Consider the following 16,108-nt stretch of genomic DNA (forward strand, 5'->3'; position numbering starts at 1 on the left):
TGTGTACTGGTGGATGATGGAAAGGTTGTGTACCTGGATTTCAGCAAAGCCTTTCTTACTGTCTCCCACAGCATTCTCCTGGAGAACCTGGCAGTCCATGGTTTAGGCAGATGCCCTCCTCACTGGGAGGTTAAGATGGGTTAAGAACTGTCTGGATGGCTGGGCTCAGAGCATGTGACTGCATGGTGTCACATCCAGCCGCTGTCCAGTCACTAGTTATGTTCTCCAGTACCCACATATAAATTTACTCAATGAATATGCAACTTCCCAATTATTAAGGCAGTGTTCACCAGCTCACTTACCTCCACGGTCCCGTGCAGCTAGATTCTGTCCTCTTCTTAGTGTAACATCCAACTGGTACATTCCAGGGTCCCCAGGGGGGAAATCTGCATTACTAGTTCCAAATGAATTTGTTCTCTGGAGAGGAAAAAAAAAATGCAATAGCTAATGTTACAAAAAGTTTCATGTAAGGTATATATAACATCATCCCTACCGAACTAAGAAAAGGCCACATCCCACTCCCCCAACTCAGAGCTACTGCCCAACATCAAGGAATCTGCCCCTTGATGTTGGATAGGAGCTCAATATGACAATTTCATCAGTATGATAATTACCAAGATTCCTTTAAGAACAAAACAAAACAAAACAAAGCAAAACACACAAACAAACAAAAAAATACCAAAAACCCCCAAAATGACAAAAAAACCAAACTGGCTGAAAAATAATTCTTTGATACAAGGGGGTTGGAAATTGATAGTCTTTAAGGTCCCTTCCAATCCAAATTACTTGATGATTTTAAGAATTACAGTTGCAATTACATTCATATCTAGTCCTGGCCCACTAAAGCAAAATAAGTAAGAAAAATACAAAGCTGGACCTTATAGTATTATTTGGACTAGTCATTACTAGTATACTCCAATCCTCTGTTGATTCAATAGCTATAACATATGCATTGAATAAACATACATAAATTAAGATTTTGTGCTCTACTGCTGTACTCTGCAAGCTATGTGGATTTTTTTCCTGAGAGTTTTGAGGGACGCTGAGGCAGGAAAATCACCATAAAGAAATTAAATGCATCTGTAGTTCTGTATGCCAGGGCAAATATTCTGAGATTAGTTATTTGCATAAAATGTGTCCTAAGAAAAAACAATAAAGGAAGTCAGAATGCAAGAAACTCCCCAGCCCTCTGGAGTTCGTGAACAATAAACACATTCCTGTCCAAAATACAAAGTAGAGTAATTATATTTCTTAGTATACACAAGCTTTTGCAAAAACGTTTTTAACATATCTCTCTATGTAGGATCCAATTACAGCACACACTTGGAACACCACTTTTAATTTTAAGACTGGAAAAAGTAAATCAATTATACATTCACAGTAGATACAAAAGCTTAATCTCTTAAACACTTTGAACCCTGTATTTACATATGCTCATGCTAGGAACTAAATCTTTTAAGAGTAGTGCTATTAATGTTTTATTATCTGATTATGGGTCCTCTGCAGGAAAAAAAAATTTGGATGATGGAAATATCTCAGAAAATGTATCAAGTGCTATACCATTTCAACAAGAAACCAGTTTTATCTCTTTCTTCCTGCTAAACCCTTTCTTCTTTTAAAGTAATACTAAAGCCAAAGCATGAAGGAAGACACAAAATAAAGGCATTTCAATACCTGGTTTATTCTTGTTATTTCAGAGTCATAACTTCAAGCCCTAGCACATTAACGTTGGCTGCCACACATAAAATGCTATCCAAAATGCACACTGGCATGCGCATTGGTTCCACAGCAGAGAAAGAGGGACAGAGAATGTCTGGCAGTAAAAAAAAACAAACAGAAGAGTTTCCAACAAGTTGCTCTTCTTTCCATCTGCCTCCATATCCTGATTTTGGAGCAAGAGTTTGCTCTTGCTCCAAACATTTATTGATTTAAATCCAATATTTTACTTCTGCAGCACCACTTGCAGAGCCTAAAACAGTACAGCAAAAGTACAGCAAAAAAGAAAATAAAACCAAGTTCTCCATTTCTCCACTAAGATGACAAAACATTTTTCAAGAAAGAAACCACAGCTTCCTTGCCAGTTCTGCTACATTGCTCTCTCCACCTTTCTCCCATGTCATTATCCTCCCTTGTTTTATCACAAATTAAAAACTCTCTTATGTTCTCTTCTCTGAAAAGCAACTACTGCAATCATGCCAAATCCTTCTGGGTTTATCAGTTGTTTCTTACAAACACAGTGGGTCACCTACAAACAATGAATTGCCAGTAGAGGGATTTAGACACTAAGTTTTTCAAGGACTGAAGGAAGTAATTTTCTTATTTTTACACTTCTTTTCATCCTAGAAATATATTGCCCCAACCTGTTTCTATGGGGTTGTGTAACAGTTTTTTTAAGGAAACCGTTTAACCATTTACAGCAACTGAGTTCCAGAAGAAATGATTATGGTTACTTCTTTTACCAAGAAGTAGACAAACCAGTCAGTGTGCAAGCACTCACCAACATCTTTTAGGATCGTACATATGTGCAAAGATGTAACCCCCCTAAAGGAACAGGACACTGAAATCAGAACTTCTATTGGAAATCACACACAGTGCACTCAAACACTTCATATGGACCAAAGTAAACCATCCTTGGCCAATACCAAATGGAAAAGGATGTTATTGGATATGTGGGAATAAAACCCATAAAGTGTTGCCCCTAGGCTGGAAAGGCATTTGTACTTTCAAAGCCTTAGTCCTTAACAAAACAATAATTGATAAAGACCAGGTGCCCACAGGACTATGGATAAGAAGCTATTTGGAGTGCATAAAATGCACCTTAAATGCTGTAACTGAGCGACCAAGAGCAGAGCACTCAAGCTACTGCTGTGACAACATTTTATAGCTTTGTATGGTGGTTTTTAGTCCAGCTAGAAGTAAGTGAATTAGAGAAGACAATAATGGATTAAGACAATTTTCTTTATATAAAAAGATATACATATAAAATATTAAAAAATTAATATAAAATATATAGAGAAAATCATACTATAGATGTCATTACTGCATTGCAGAAAGAAGTTAAGAGCTTGTCACATGTCCCTTTACAAAAACAACTGGCACTAGATTTTCTCTTGGCATCACAAGAAGTATGCACTGTCATTAACATCAGTTGCCCTGTATATATTGAGCAAAATGGTAGAGTGTCTACAGATGTCCAGGAAATCTGGAAACAAACACAAATTTGACAAAGCACAGCTCAAGATGACACTTCCTGTGGACACTTCCTGGGGATCTGAAGAAATCTGGATCAAACCTACTTCATGGTTACCCAGCTGGACTTTAATACATGTTTGTAATTGTCACCATAATAATAACAAGCAATAATAATTGCTCTGTGTGTTTTAGTCTGCATTGTGATTCAGCTGTTGTAATGTTGTACACATAAAATGAAATACAGATATTAGACCAGCTCCCTTAAGGAATTTAGTCTCCAGAGAAGGGGAGACTTGATAAGAGCAGTGGAACAGAACAGCATTTTACTCTCATAAGGATAGTCAAACAGAATAGCACAACACTGGAGAAATAGATAAAGGATGTAACTTAGGCAAACAGGAGTTGTGCAAAATGTACGCAGGATGCCAGATCAGCTCTGCAAGGCTGACAAAGCAGAAGTTATACAAACCAACAACACTGTGCTAACTCAAAAGCTGGGGTTGATGAAAAGCCAATTAAAAAGGAACCCGGACATTAAAGACCACCAAAAAAGACCTGAGAAGGGCCACATAAGGACTTTGACAAGGGGTGTGGTTTGTAAAATACAGTAATACATATACATTAGGTAATCAGGGATAGGTGATGAATATGTAATCATTGTTTATGCTAAAAGCTCTGTTTACCTGACATTCAAGGCACTTGATTGCAGGAAGGATCCTCTGAGTGACCAGCAAAATGCTGGTCACTGAGAGGATGGATGCCTGATTTCTAATACTCAAAACGGTGTTAGAAGAACCTATGTTTCTATCTGGCCAATTTTGGTACCAAGAATGAGCCACTTTACCCAGGCCAAACACTGGAATAAGTTGCCCAGGGAGTGTCTCTGAAGACACCTGAAAACTGCTCTGACATTGTCCCAAGCAATCTTGCTCAGAGCAAGAGGTTTGATTGATCTGTCTCCAGAAGTCCCTGCAAACCTCATCCATCTTGGGACTTTTTATTGATTTGAAATGTCATAGTAAATAAAGTATATGCTGACCTTAGCTACCTTTCCTCGATGCATTGTTTTGCCTTTCACTTTGTCATGGTTTGAGTCTGGCACAATGCCAGTGCCCCAATGAAAATATATGCTCCCTGGTGTCTGCTGTGAGATGTGACCAGGAATAAGCAAAGCAGGCCCCCACTTAGAAATAAAGAAAACTTTATTAACTAAACTGCAACTTTAAATAACAAGAAACACACAGGGAAAATGAAAACTTCCCAAAAACATTTCCTACTCCCCCCATCAAATTTCCAATACATCTATCCCCCAAATCACCAACTCAGGGTCCATCACCACCCGTTAGATAATCAATTCTCAGTTCATCAAGAGGAGAGGAGTCCTTCTTGTGCCAGAGGCTTCCCCAGCAAACACAGTTGAAACCTCATGTGTTTCCATGTCACTCGTGGCAACATCCAGAAATCATCTGCCATCGTGACCTCTTCCTTCCATGTCCAGTGCTCTCACCACTGCACATGGACCAGAGCTGCTTCTAGGGTTTTCCTTTTAAGGATGCTTTGTCCCATTCCAAAAACAGCACAGTCTCTCACCTTTGGGACATCTGTCCCCCCCAGATTTTACCCCCTGAGGCCAAGGGGTACCAACACTGAACCCTCTTGGCTCTGAGCCATTGCTTCCCCCTGGATGCAGTCTCTGTGTCACAGGAAACATGGTTCTGTCCATGGTTATAACAAGAAGAGTCCAGCTAAGGCCACTCCATGATCTCTTCCCACCTAAGACTCTCCTCTACTCTCCCGACATCTTTCACTTTCCCAGACCTTCACACTTGCAAATTTCCTTCTTCCATTTCATCTCTATCTCTCTTCTAGGAAAGGTTAATGTTCTGCAAAGCCTTCATTGTCTGAAAAAGGGTTAAAAGCTCGGGCTCCGCTCGCCCAAAGCTCCCACAAGCGGCCGGACAACTTCTCGCTGCACCCCCCCTCCCCCTTCTCCTTCTCGACTGCGCTGCCGGCTCAAGTTAGCAAGTTTCAAGATAGCACAGTCCCAAGCACAGGCTGTACTCTCTCTCCTGGGGGGCTGCCCGATGCCTCCTGGTGTTTCTCCCACCCTTCCATCCTCGGGGGGGCCTCTTCACCTCCCAACGCTGTCCAAGGCCCGGCCTACCTCACCCAGGCGCATGGCCTCCCCTCCCCTGCCCAGCCAGTAGCAGCTGAACGGGGGAGAGATCCAAACTCTTTCCTCACCGGAACTCCCCCAGCAGTGCTCTGCTTTTTAACCCCTGTGTTCTCAGAGGTGTATCCAATGTCCCCAGTGGCCACACCAGGTGCCAATATTGAAATCTGAACACCTATTGGTGACCACAGCATATCTCAGAAATCTTACTACTTCTCAAACCACGACACGCTTCTAGTTGCCCTCATAGAGCAGTGCTGCAGTTGGCATTCAGAACTACCATCCCCTCCAACCCTTAAGAGAAGAGTATGTCCAAGATACAACATGCACATAAATATTAATTTTTTCAAAATAAGCTTATATATATGCTTTGCATTTATGCTGCAGTGCTCATAAAAGTTGTTACCATTCCCTGGACATTTCAGTCTTTCTCTGTGAAGCAACCCATTACTTTCAAAGGCACATCAAGCCATACTATGTATGACTCAACAAACATGAAGCCTCTTTCTACATGTGCTTGTAGAAAGCAAGTTGCCCACGCTCTCAAAAATCCCAAATATGATCTTTTTGCAAAAATGAAAAAAAGCATAATAAATTTAAGTCATCATGAAAAAAATTAGATCTGACTTTCAGAAGAATTATTGCAGAATTACTCAGTTTCCAAGACAAGGAAAGACTGAGCAGTTCTGTGCCATTTTGGTTTTAAGATTACTGGAACTTACACAGCTTGTCTGAGTATGTTTTAGCAAGTACACATGCACTTGCACTCACAAATACATGATGCATGCACGAAGTAAAAGGGGAAACAGAAGCAGGGTCTAAGGAGATGAAAATAAAAAAACTGAAAATACAAAAATTACGTATTCCTTTTCTGCCAAAATCAGACCCCAAATTTCCAAAATTATTGAATTGCTAAGCATTAAAATCATTCCCGCATTTCCTTTTCCCTATTTTTTCCAAAGACTAAGTCTCAGACAGATGCAGTATTATTCCACTTTCTGGCAGCTAGCATTTATGTTACCTCTAGAAAAATTGCACTATCACACAAAAAAATTCTCTCACTTGCCTGAAGAGTGCAGAATTACACAGCAAGTGATGTCAAACATGGGAGATGAAAGATAATTCAATTAGGAATCAGAGAGAGGTGTCACTTCAAATCAAAGATGATCTCTGAACAAGTAGCTGTCTCCGTTTCAAAATAAGAAAAATACTTGAAGTCAACATAAATGCCATATACCACACTTGCTTGAATAATCTCTAATCATTGTATTTAAACTTAAATCATCCATGTTTTCACTACAGAAAACAATTCTAATATATTCCTACCTCAATTTTCCATATTAATAATCCCAATTATTTATATAAATACATATAAACACATTCTAGATAAAATGGGTTATCCAGAATTAGTTTTTTTATTTAAATTATATGACAAAGTTATCTTTTACATTAGGAATTGTATCAGAATTTGAATTATAATGAATTAGTTTTAAAGTAAATATAGCAATAGTATCACAATCAGTAAAACAACACTAAATTGCTTCTAAAATGAACTTCCCTAGTGCTTTGTGTCTCACGAAGATATCCGCAAATCTGAGTTAGCCTTCTGAGCTGGCAACTGCTCAGCAATACTGCTCACCTCCAGCTGGTAGCAATGGCTCTGCACAAATATCATTTGACTACTGCTCCAAACTGCAGATATTCAGAATGAAAGTAACCTAAATCTTGCTTCAATTTAGCTTGAAACTTGAATATGGAAAGTGAAAAGTCTTTCCTTAAAATCTCTGTGTATCTACATTTTGCAGTCATTTCAGCTTTATGGATTCAGAAATCACACAAACCGGCCTAGCCTTGGTCAACCTTACACCTTTATTGTAATTTTATCAATGTTTATAATTCCAAAATGGTGGAGTTAAATATCCTTCTGGCATTCACTTCAAAGCTAAAAAAAGATAGTAATAATATTTTTTTTTAAATCACTCATAAAGAAAAAAGAATATGTACCAGAATCACTCTCCTCAGGAAGAAACAATGGTTTTGGAAGGATCTGTGTACTTTTGTGTCTTCACATACCAGATACTGCCCATACCCCTCTCATTTGATCCCTCTAGGCATCATTTTTGACCAGTGGAAGCAGCATAGTAATTCCCCCTTACTTTCCAGATAAAAGGCAGAGCACTCAAGTTATTGCTGTGAGAGGGTTCACAAAAGGACTAGCACATTTGCTGTCTCCCTGACTGCAGCTCTGGAAAACAATTAATGCATTTTTAAGTATCGCATACATTGCTGTTCTCGTTTAAAGGCATTTTCAAAGAGCCTCACTATTTTCCATAGAGAAAAAGCAAAGATGTTTGTTTGGAGAATAAAGATATCTCTCTTTTGACTGATGCTTCCTTAACTCCACATCGTCCAGTCACTTCCAGGCATAATTCTCCTGGGCCCTCATGCTGAGAACCCGTCCCAAAGCCACTCATTACTTCTCTTTCATGATAGAAAAAGGGCAAAGCAAATGAGTATGGACTGAGAAACCCCATAAAGAGTGATGCTGATGGATGCTTGGATCAAGATGTATTATACCAAGAACTCCACACTACAGCATACACACAATGTTGACAACTGCCCCCAACAGTGAGTCTTTTGATTTCCTTTTCTTTAATTTTCATAATATACCTGTCTCCTTAGTTTCTAAAGACAAATGATGATGTATTGTTACACTAAAAAAAGTTTTGTAAATTTGGTTATTTCAAAACCCTCCTACTATGGATAAGGGATCGGTTATTTGGAAGGTAAACTACGTTTCACAGCACTTCATTATGAGAAATTGAACATCACATAATGAATATGTGACACTGAGTAAGTGTGCTTAAAATGTGAATTTTCTGCCAAAGTTCACAAAATAAAAACCCTTTCTGCAGAATCCATGTGCACATTTCAGGTAGATTACCTCACTTTTGAAAAAGTTCATTACCTATACCAAGAAATAACAAACTGTGGTTAACTATACCTCAGTCTGTCCATTTGAGTAAAGCATTGCATGTTCACCTGAAATACTGGAACAATTTATTTCAGTTATTCCACTTACACATCTGAGGTGTTATTTTTCTTCAGAAAACTATCCTCATGAGTAGCATCCAGTTTCCCAGAGTTTGCTGCACCATTCAAATGAAAAATACCAGCTACAAGAGTTTTGTAATGCTGCTTCCTGATTTAACACTATAAAATAATATGGAATTTATGAGATAGGTCTTGTTAGCATTGGTATGATAAGGGGAAAATAAGTTTTTGTTGATGAAAAAGCAATTTTAACACCGCAATGTTTGATTAGGAGGACACAAGCATACTACATTAAATATTAAAAATATATGTGCAGTATTTCTTTTAACTCAAGAACTCTGTTTAATGGGATATCTTTTTTTTTTTTTAATTTCACAGAATGCAGAGAATATCACTGCTGGTGAACTACTCATCACAGGCAAATTTATCAGCACCAGGGCTGTTCTCTGTGCAACAGAGCAATTTTTCAGGCTACAGGTAGAAAATGCCACCAGACCAGTCCTCCTTCCTTCCTTCATTTCATTGCCAAGAGACAGACAGGCAAGAAAAACCATTAGTGACAACAGTTAACCAGAAATAATGGCGCCAAGACTATGACACATCTTTGAAATAATTGAGGTAAGTTAACTTCCTAAAATTTCCCTATACCTTGATCAATGCCTCTGGTTCTTCTCAGCCTAATGACAGTGTACTTAATTCTCTTATAAATTGTTTTAATACAAAAAATTGACCTTGGTTGTTCACTAAATGTGACTGGTTTTGATACTGGTCTGTTTACTATGTGGTTTAGACTGTATTGTGTTTAAGAATCTACCATTAATTTCAAGACAGTGCTTTAAACTTTTGAGGAGAACTGGTATGTAGTATTTCATAATTTAGTAACTTTTGTCAACTTGAAATTTCAACTTATGTGTAATTTTTTTTGTTTGTTTTTTAATCTCGCAAAAATAGCATTTATGGCAACTCAGTACTGGAGGAACAATTTCGAAACATAATAAACTGAAATCGCCCTGTCCTATTTTTAATTCTATACATTTTTTCCTGTGACCAGTATAGATGTACTAAACTGTGAAGAGTCATCCTGGATTCATATCTGACATTTGCTGTGCTATAAGAAAGTGAAGCTAACAGCAATTGTATGCCTCCACTGTTTGCAGAAAGTGAGCAGATAAATAGAACCTATAGGAAAAGCTGTCTCCACAGCAAATTTCTGCTTTCATTTAGAAGGAAATGTAGATCCTATCGTTTCCATCAGACATAATCTTTTCACAGCTTCATGTAACTTAATGTGTAAGCAGTTTACAAAAGAGACAAGGGAGTAACACAATAGCACATTCCTCCTGAAGACAAAATTAATTTTTGCTCACACTCAAAAATATGTATCCTACACCAAAATTCACATTGCAAGCAGATGCATTCTAAAAAGAGTCACCACGTCCCAGGTTACTCAAAATGAAAGCATCTTTTCCATCATGAAAAGAGCACCTGTTCCTTTAAAGTACTGCTGAATTATGCAAATACAAAATACATTTTGATACATTTAAAACTTTAGTCTAAACAGGGCAGTGTTGAAATTAATGAAGTCCTACTTATTTATTATCTTTTTAAGATTACATTTACTTACCCTCAATTAGGAATTTAGTTTCATTGCTCAAGCACTGTAGAAGATGATAAAGTATTTATTCTCTACTCCTGGAATTATTCCTCCAGCCCCTCCTGGATTACATACATTTAAACCCATTCTAGAGCTTCATTACAAAATCAGTTCCATTCATATCTGTGAAACAACCAAATAGATCTTTCAGTGATTTTGGTTGCACTGCTACCCTGCTGTATAACCCAGGCAATCTGCTCAGTATGCCTACAGCCAATGCAAAAACCCCTAGCCAACCATGAACATCCTGGCTCCAAAAACAGGAGTTCAGAACTCAGCACAGATTAACAACTCATGCTAACACACATACAAAAGCCCCTCAGGCCTAAAAATGTAATTTCCAATGATCTCTAGAGCTCTACAGTGACAGTAAATGGGAGGAGTCAATTCAGGACAATACTTGCATTTTTTTTACATTCCCATGAAGACATTCTTGGGACTCTCAGTCATCACACAAACTTGGTTAATACCTCTTTTCACATCTTTACACAAACGGGATAAGGCAACCTCATCATGTGAAAGATCTGGCAACATTTCTGGCAGAATGCCATTTCCCTGGGGATTTTTGTTCCTGCCCTCTGGCTTGGAATACTTACAACACACTATTTTTCTTGTCATTTCCTTTGGGTAGATCTCTGTGTATTTCTTCTCCCTACTCTAATATGTCTCATGTCATAAAAATTCTTGACAGAAGAATTTTGATAACAGCATGCCAGACATGCTACTGCAGCTCTTTAAATTTATTTCAGCCATTCTATGGAAATTACAGGTTCCTTCCTGTAACTGAAGAGCTAACTTTTTTTAGGTGGTTTTGACAGTCAGACCCCTAGGTTTTCCTCTGGCAGCACAAGTCACAGTATTTTGCCCTGAAGACCTGAAAACATCAGTCTGCCCTTTAGTAGCACAAGTGGAAACCACAGCTAACATGCAACAACACAAACTCAGATTAAGCACTTGCTCTTTCCATAAGGAGAAGCACATATTTTATTTGATATCTCTACCTCTCTTCCTGTCACCTACAACATATATCTCTTAGCTCAGCTGAGTAAAATACCCAGAGATAACACAGTAAAGAGCTGTTGAAATGTTTATGGAAAAGGTACTCCTGGTAAAGAATAAAGCCTAATACAAACACTATGTAGAATTTATTGATTTTATTATATGGCCCCAAATGAGATTTTATCTTACTAGAAATTCTAGTTCTATAAACACAATCTTGAACACCATTGATTCTCACTTTTAAAACTCACAATTTTGAAATGTATCAATAAATACTTTGTAACCCTACTGCAACTCCCAGTACCTGATGCATGAAGATGGGATTCAAGTCAGTGCAGAAAATCAGAGGATGCAAACCTGTGTAAATGTACACTTCTGACAACTTCTTCTTCCTAACTGTTATGAACAAAAATTCGGGTAATATTTTTTTTGTGAGAAAAAGTTACAAAAAAGCAGCCAGACCACGGGTAGCTGCTGAAGTTCTTCGTGTTTTGTTATTGTAATCACGAGTCGTTGTGGCTAATCGCTCCTTTTGTATCAGCAGAGCCTCGCCCGAGGCTAAGTTGTACCTTTCCCAGAAGGGTGGGAACCTTCCCGAACAGTAGAAGAGACCTGAGAAGGTGAGGGGGGCTATGCAAAGTGACTCCAAGACCACAATGCAGCATGGGTCCCCCGGTGTACGGAGAAAACCCCAAAACAACGAGCCACCTAAGAGTTGAGAGACTGGAGTGATGTCTGGACGTGAGGAGCCGAATGCTGAGCCTGCAGAGATGCGGAACACCTTCAGAGCCTCTCGCCCTGACCAAGAGAGACGACCCCGGCGGTGAGACCAGGCCGACTGAGCCGGCAAAAGTACCATCTGACGGGATCAGCAGGCCTTAAAGGCTTCCACGAGGACGTGACCCCAGCTCTGCCCCTTGTGGACAGAGCTGCGCATATCCTCCTCCTCTGAGTCGCTTTGGGAGGGACGACGGAGACTGCCGAGCCACCCAATCCTGAGCTGATCACTTTTAATAAAGGCATTGAAAAAGGAGAAGAAGTCTCCTGGCCCTTTTGTTTATTTCACTAACCTTAAGTCCTTATTAACTAAGGACCCATTAAAGATATCACAGAAGAGAATTTTGTACAAGGCCTTACATTTTACCTGAAAAACAATCAAGGATTCTGAAATAAGTATGCACATGAGAGACTATCCACTCACAGTTACATACTTAGGTACTAAGGGAGCTACTGTAAAGGAACACATCTGGTGTAGGTAGCTCAGGCTGTAAGCTGCAGCCAAAGATGCAGGATGAGCTCCAGATGGGAGTCCAGAGAGAAAAGAAGCCATGAACTGCCAACCTTCTGCATAACAAAGAGCCCAAACACTGGCGGTCAGGTGAATGGACACAAAGAACACTCACAGGCACCTGGACCTTGAATGTGAAAAAGCCCAGAGATTCCTTTGTTCACACTCCTCCAAGAGGCAACTACTCGAGCCTATTCTGTGTTACTGTCAATAAATGGCTTTACAGAACTAGAGATATGAACATCTCCTATGGGAAACCCGTGGTCAAACCAACGAGGAAACCTGCTGTGACTGCATGTGAGTGGCGTGTGTGGGGCAGCCAAGCTCCAGTCGGCTCACCGGAGCAGCCTGTTGTGAAGGGGCCTCAGTCGCAGCAGCTGAAATCTCCACACTGGGAGTGTGACTGGCAGAGATTGACTTGTGAATGGTCAGAGTGGGAAGTTTTCTTACTGGCTGTCATCTTACTAAGTGCAAGTGGACTTTAACAAAAAGCTCTGTAAAGAACAGAGCTATCTTGGTTTACATTTGCAGTGCCAATGCAATGTACTTGCTGAAGACACAAATTTGGTGTAAGCAGATTCCTGAGAAGTGAGACTGGTTCTCAACTCTTGTTTTAACCACTAAAAATGCATCATTTACTACCTTCACAGGCACAACATACAGTTTCTGTGTTTGTGCAGGTCTCTTATCCACTATTTAAAAATACTATTAACAAATATAATGGCTGAGAGTACATTTCAGATGCCAGCTAAAAGTGTCATGACAGATATTTGCCTAAAATAGAATCCTAAATTAAGAGAGAAGTAAGAAGGCCCAGAGACTGACAAAAGAGGTGACACTTCGCCTACAAAAAATGTCACACTGAAAAAAGAGAAGTCTATGCTAAAGTAAAATAGCCAGAACTACTACTAAAGCAACTAAAAGTAGAGGAGTTTGAGTAGGTTTATAGAGTTGCGTACATCCTCTGGTAGAACACATCATGCTCACCACAGATACTGTTTGTAAACTTTAACCAGTTCTGGAAACACAGCTGTTTCAACAAACACCTCCGACATCAGAAATATCTCCTTCACCTAAGGTGCACCTTCATGTCTCTTGACTTTATAAAGAGGGTTAAACTTTGACCCTTATTCTAAAGCTGTCTTCTTCAATACCTTAAGGACATGACCACCACGAAAATATTTCAGTTAACGTTCATCACTCACCTTTCATACCCACAATAAAGAGGAATGAAAGCAGGGGCACAGACACTAAACAAAAAAGGGACAAAAAATTGTTAGAAGTAATACAAAATTCATAAAGATAGTTCCTCTAAATCAATCTGATACCAGATCTTCATCTTTGTATTAAAGTGCAACATTCTGTGTAATTTTGAGTGCAATTTTGACCACGGAAGGCCATTATAGATAGCACTGTATTGCACAGAGGTAAGGAAGGACACAGGTGAGTCTATTCCTTTGGATGCAGTAATTTATCTCTTTGGAAGGAAGTGCAAGAGGTGCCCACTTCAGACACAGCGTGGGTTTGTAAATTCTAAGGACACCTGTCTGACATTCAGCTTTTCAGCCTGTGGAGATGCAGGATGTTAAATTTCTTGTGAGGAAGATATTGACAATGACATGCTAATATTAACAAACAGGTCAATACTAATTATTATATGTCTTGCTACAGTCACCTGTGTTATACAGAGTGCAAAAATGTGCCACACAGGACTGGTTTTTATGATGTCAGGGAGGTACTTCTTGAATTTGATGTAAACATTCTCAGGAGTCTCTAAGTACTAAAGTGATTTTTGAAATCTATGTGTGCTGTTTAACTGTTTTAAAAACTATTTTGTTTAAAAAGCACCAGAATCAGAATTGTTAATCTTTCACCTATCATATTTCAAGTTTTAGGGACAATGGGAACAATGTATGTGCAAAAACCTAACACTAATCCACCATTAAAATCTATTTTCTGTACAAAGTCTTACTCCTGAAGAACGGAATGGACATTTTCTCATTTTAGTAGCTTGTATAATATTTATTTTTAAAGAATTTCTCTATGATTCTCTGTGGTTTTTCCATTTATTTGTTTGGTTTTCATTTGGGTGTAGGGGGTTTTGTGTGATTGTTGTTTGGAGGGGGTTTTGTTGTGGTTATTTTGGTGTGGGAGGCTTTTGGGGGGAGGAAGGTGGAAGTGTATTAATTTCCATAATGGTTTCTTTAAAATAGGCCAACCGCAGAATTAATTCTGAGCTCTGAAGAAAGACTGGACCCAAGGGGTTTCAATAACTGAACAGACTAAAGAAAGCTTTGATTTGCTACTATAGCCATTTCCCAGTCTGGGAACCTGAAGAGGAGCTCCTTTTTCTATTAATGAAAAATAGATTTATGAAGAAGATTTCCCCAAGCTTCTTCACAAATCTGTGCTTGATTTAGGACATCTTTATAAATACAAATATTGATGGCAGACTTCAGCAAATATCAACTACACAAAATAGTTGCTTCAGTGTTTTTCAAAGTGCAGTAATTGCAAGGCACAGCATGCTTTCATTCACTGGAACACCACAGACTTTCCAGGAAGAGAAGAGAGATTGCAAATCCTCTTCATCTCCTCTGGTGATAAAAGCACCTTGGAAAAGGGTAATTTTAATGCGCTGCATTTCAGGAGCACATTTCAACTTGTTCTTTTAGGTATGAAGGCACATAATTTGTGCAAATAAAGAAAGGAGACAAAACTCAGGAAGAAGACAGCTTTTTGCTTAAATGCACTAGTAATAATTTTTAAGAAGTCTTTTAAACATGCAATTGCAAGTATTTGCATTTTTCTTGACGAGATCTTAGGTTTTATTTAGAAAGAAAACTTTCCTCCCTAGTCTTCATCTCTTTTCATGCTCTAATTAGTCAACTAATTTCACAAAAAAGACTTAGAATATATCAAAAGGCCAGCACGGGTAGTTTGTTTTGTGGTCACACCGCACACTTAAATTTGCACTTGCAAATAGAAGATTTTGCTCAAGAAATAGATCAAACACAAAAACACGCAGAATTCTTGCTACAATTAGCAGTTATTACTAGACAAAATAAGACTTAGGTTACCTACAACACATAGGAATTTCCTTTGGCCCTAAGGCGAATTTAGACCTTGCACACTAAAGTGCATTGCAGCCTGATGAGGGGCCCTCCAAATCCTCCAGATCTGCCATCTACCCTGGAGCGTACCTCCTCTCAGTTCCTACTACTGCTGTTCTTTGAGGTAAAGATAAAAGCACAGACCTTCTTACTTGCTCTGAAGACTGTGCCCTGCCTCTGCGACCCAAACCCAACACACCTGACAGTGTCAGAACTCACTGAGCCTTTGGCTTTCACAGAATCATTTGAAAAGTGCAGCATGTGGCTGCGATGACAGGAACTGCCTTTCATAACATCATCACCAACAAAGAGAGACACCTTGGCTCAGCCACAGTGTCTGCACAAGGGACTCAAGTCCCACAGTTCTACCCCACAGATCCTGCCCCAAGGACCACCAGTGCCACGTCCTTCTGCAGCAGCTGTGCAGGGGAGGGAAAGCAGTTGGCCACGGCCTGGTCCCTTCTCTCTGTTTTCAGCTGTCTCCTCCAACTTACTTAAAATTTCTGTTCTGGGAGACGAGATTGGAAGTCAGGGCTACCTTCTGAAAGGCACACCACTCTGTCCTTGAGTAACAGCATCATGCCTTCTCGCTTGCACTGTTTTCCCCCACAACCTCAAGCTTCTTTCATATAAAA

The 16,108-nt window shown here is 39.2% G+C and overlaps 1 protein-coding gene across 1 annotated transcript in view; it reads right to left on the minus strand.

The window, feature by feature from the left end:
* The window catches only part of MCTP1 (multiple C2 and transmembrane domain containing 1), a 219,387-nt gene that overhangs the window by 158,231 nt on the left and 45,048 nt on the right, over window positions 1-16,108 (minus strand). The window contains 1 exon segment of the mRNA XM_054283418.1: window positions 303-417. Coding sequence (XP_054139393.1) covers window positions 303-417 — 115 coding nt within the window.

This window comes from Melozone crissalis, unplaced genomic scaffold (assembly GCF_028551555.1).
Source record: "Melozone crissalis strain CALT ecotype California unplaced genomic scaffold, PUWL_Pcris_2 ptg000036l_1, whole genome shotgun sequence".
NCBI lineage: Eukaryota > Metazoa > Chordata > Aves > Passeriformes > Passerellidae > Melozone > Melozone crissalis.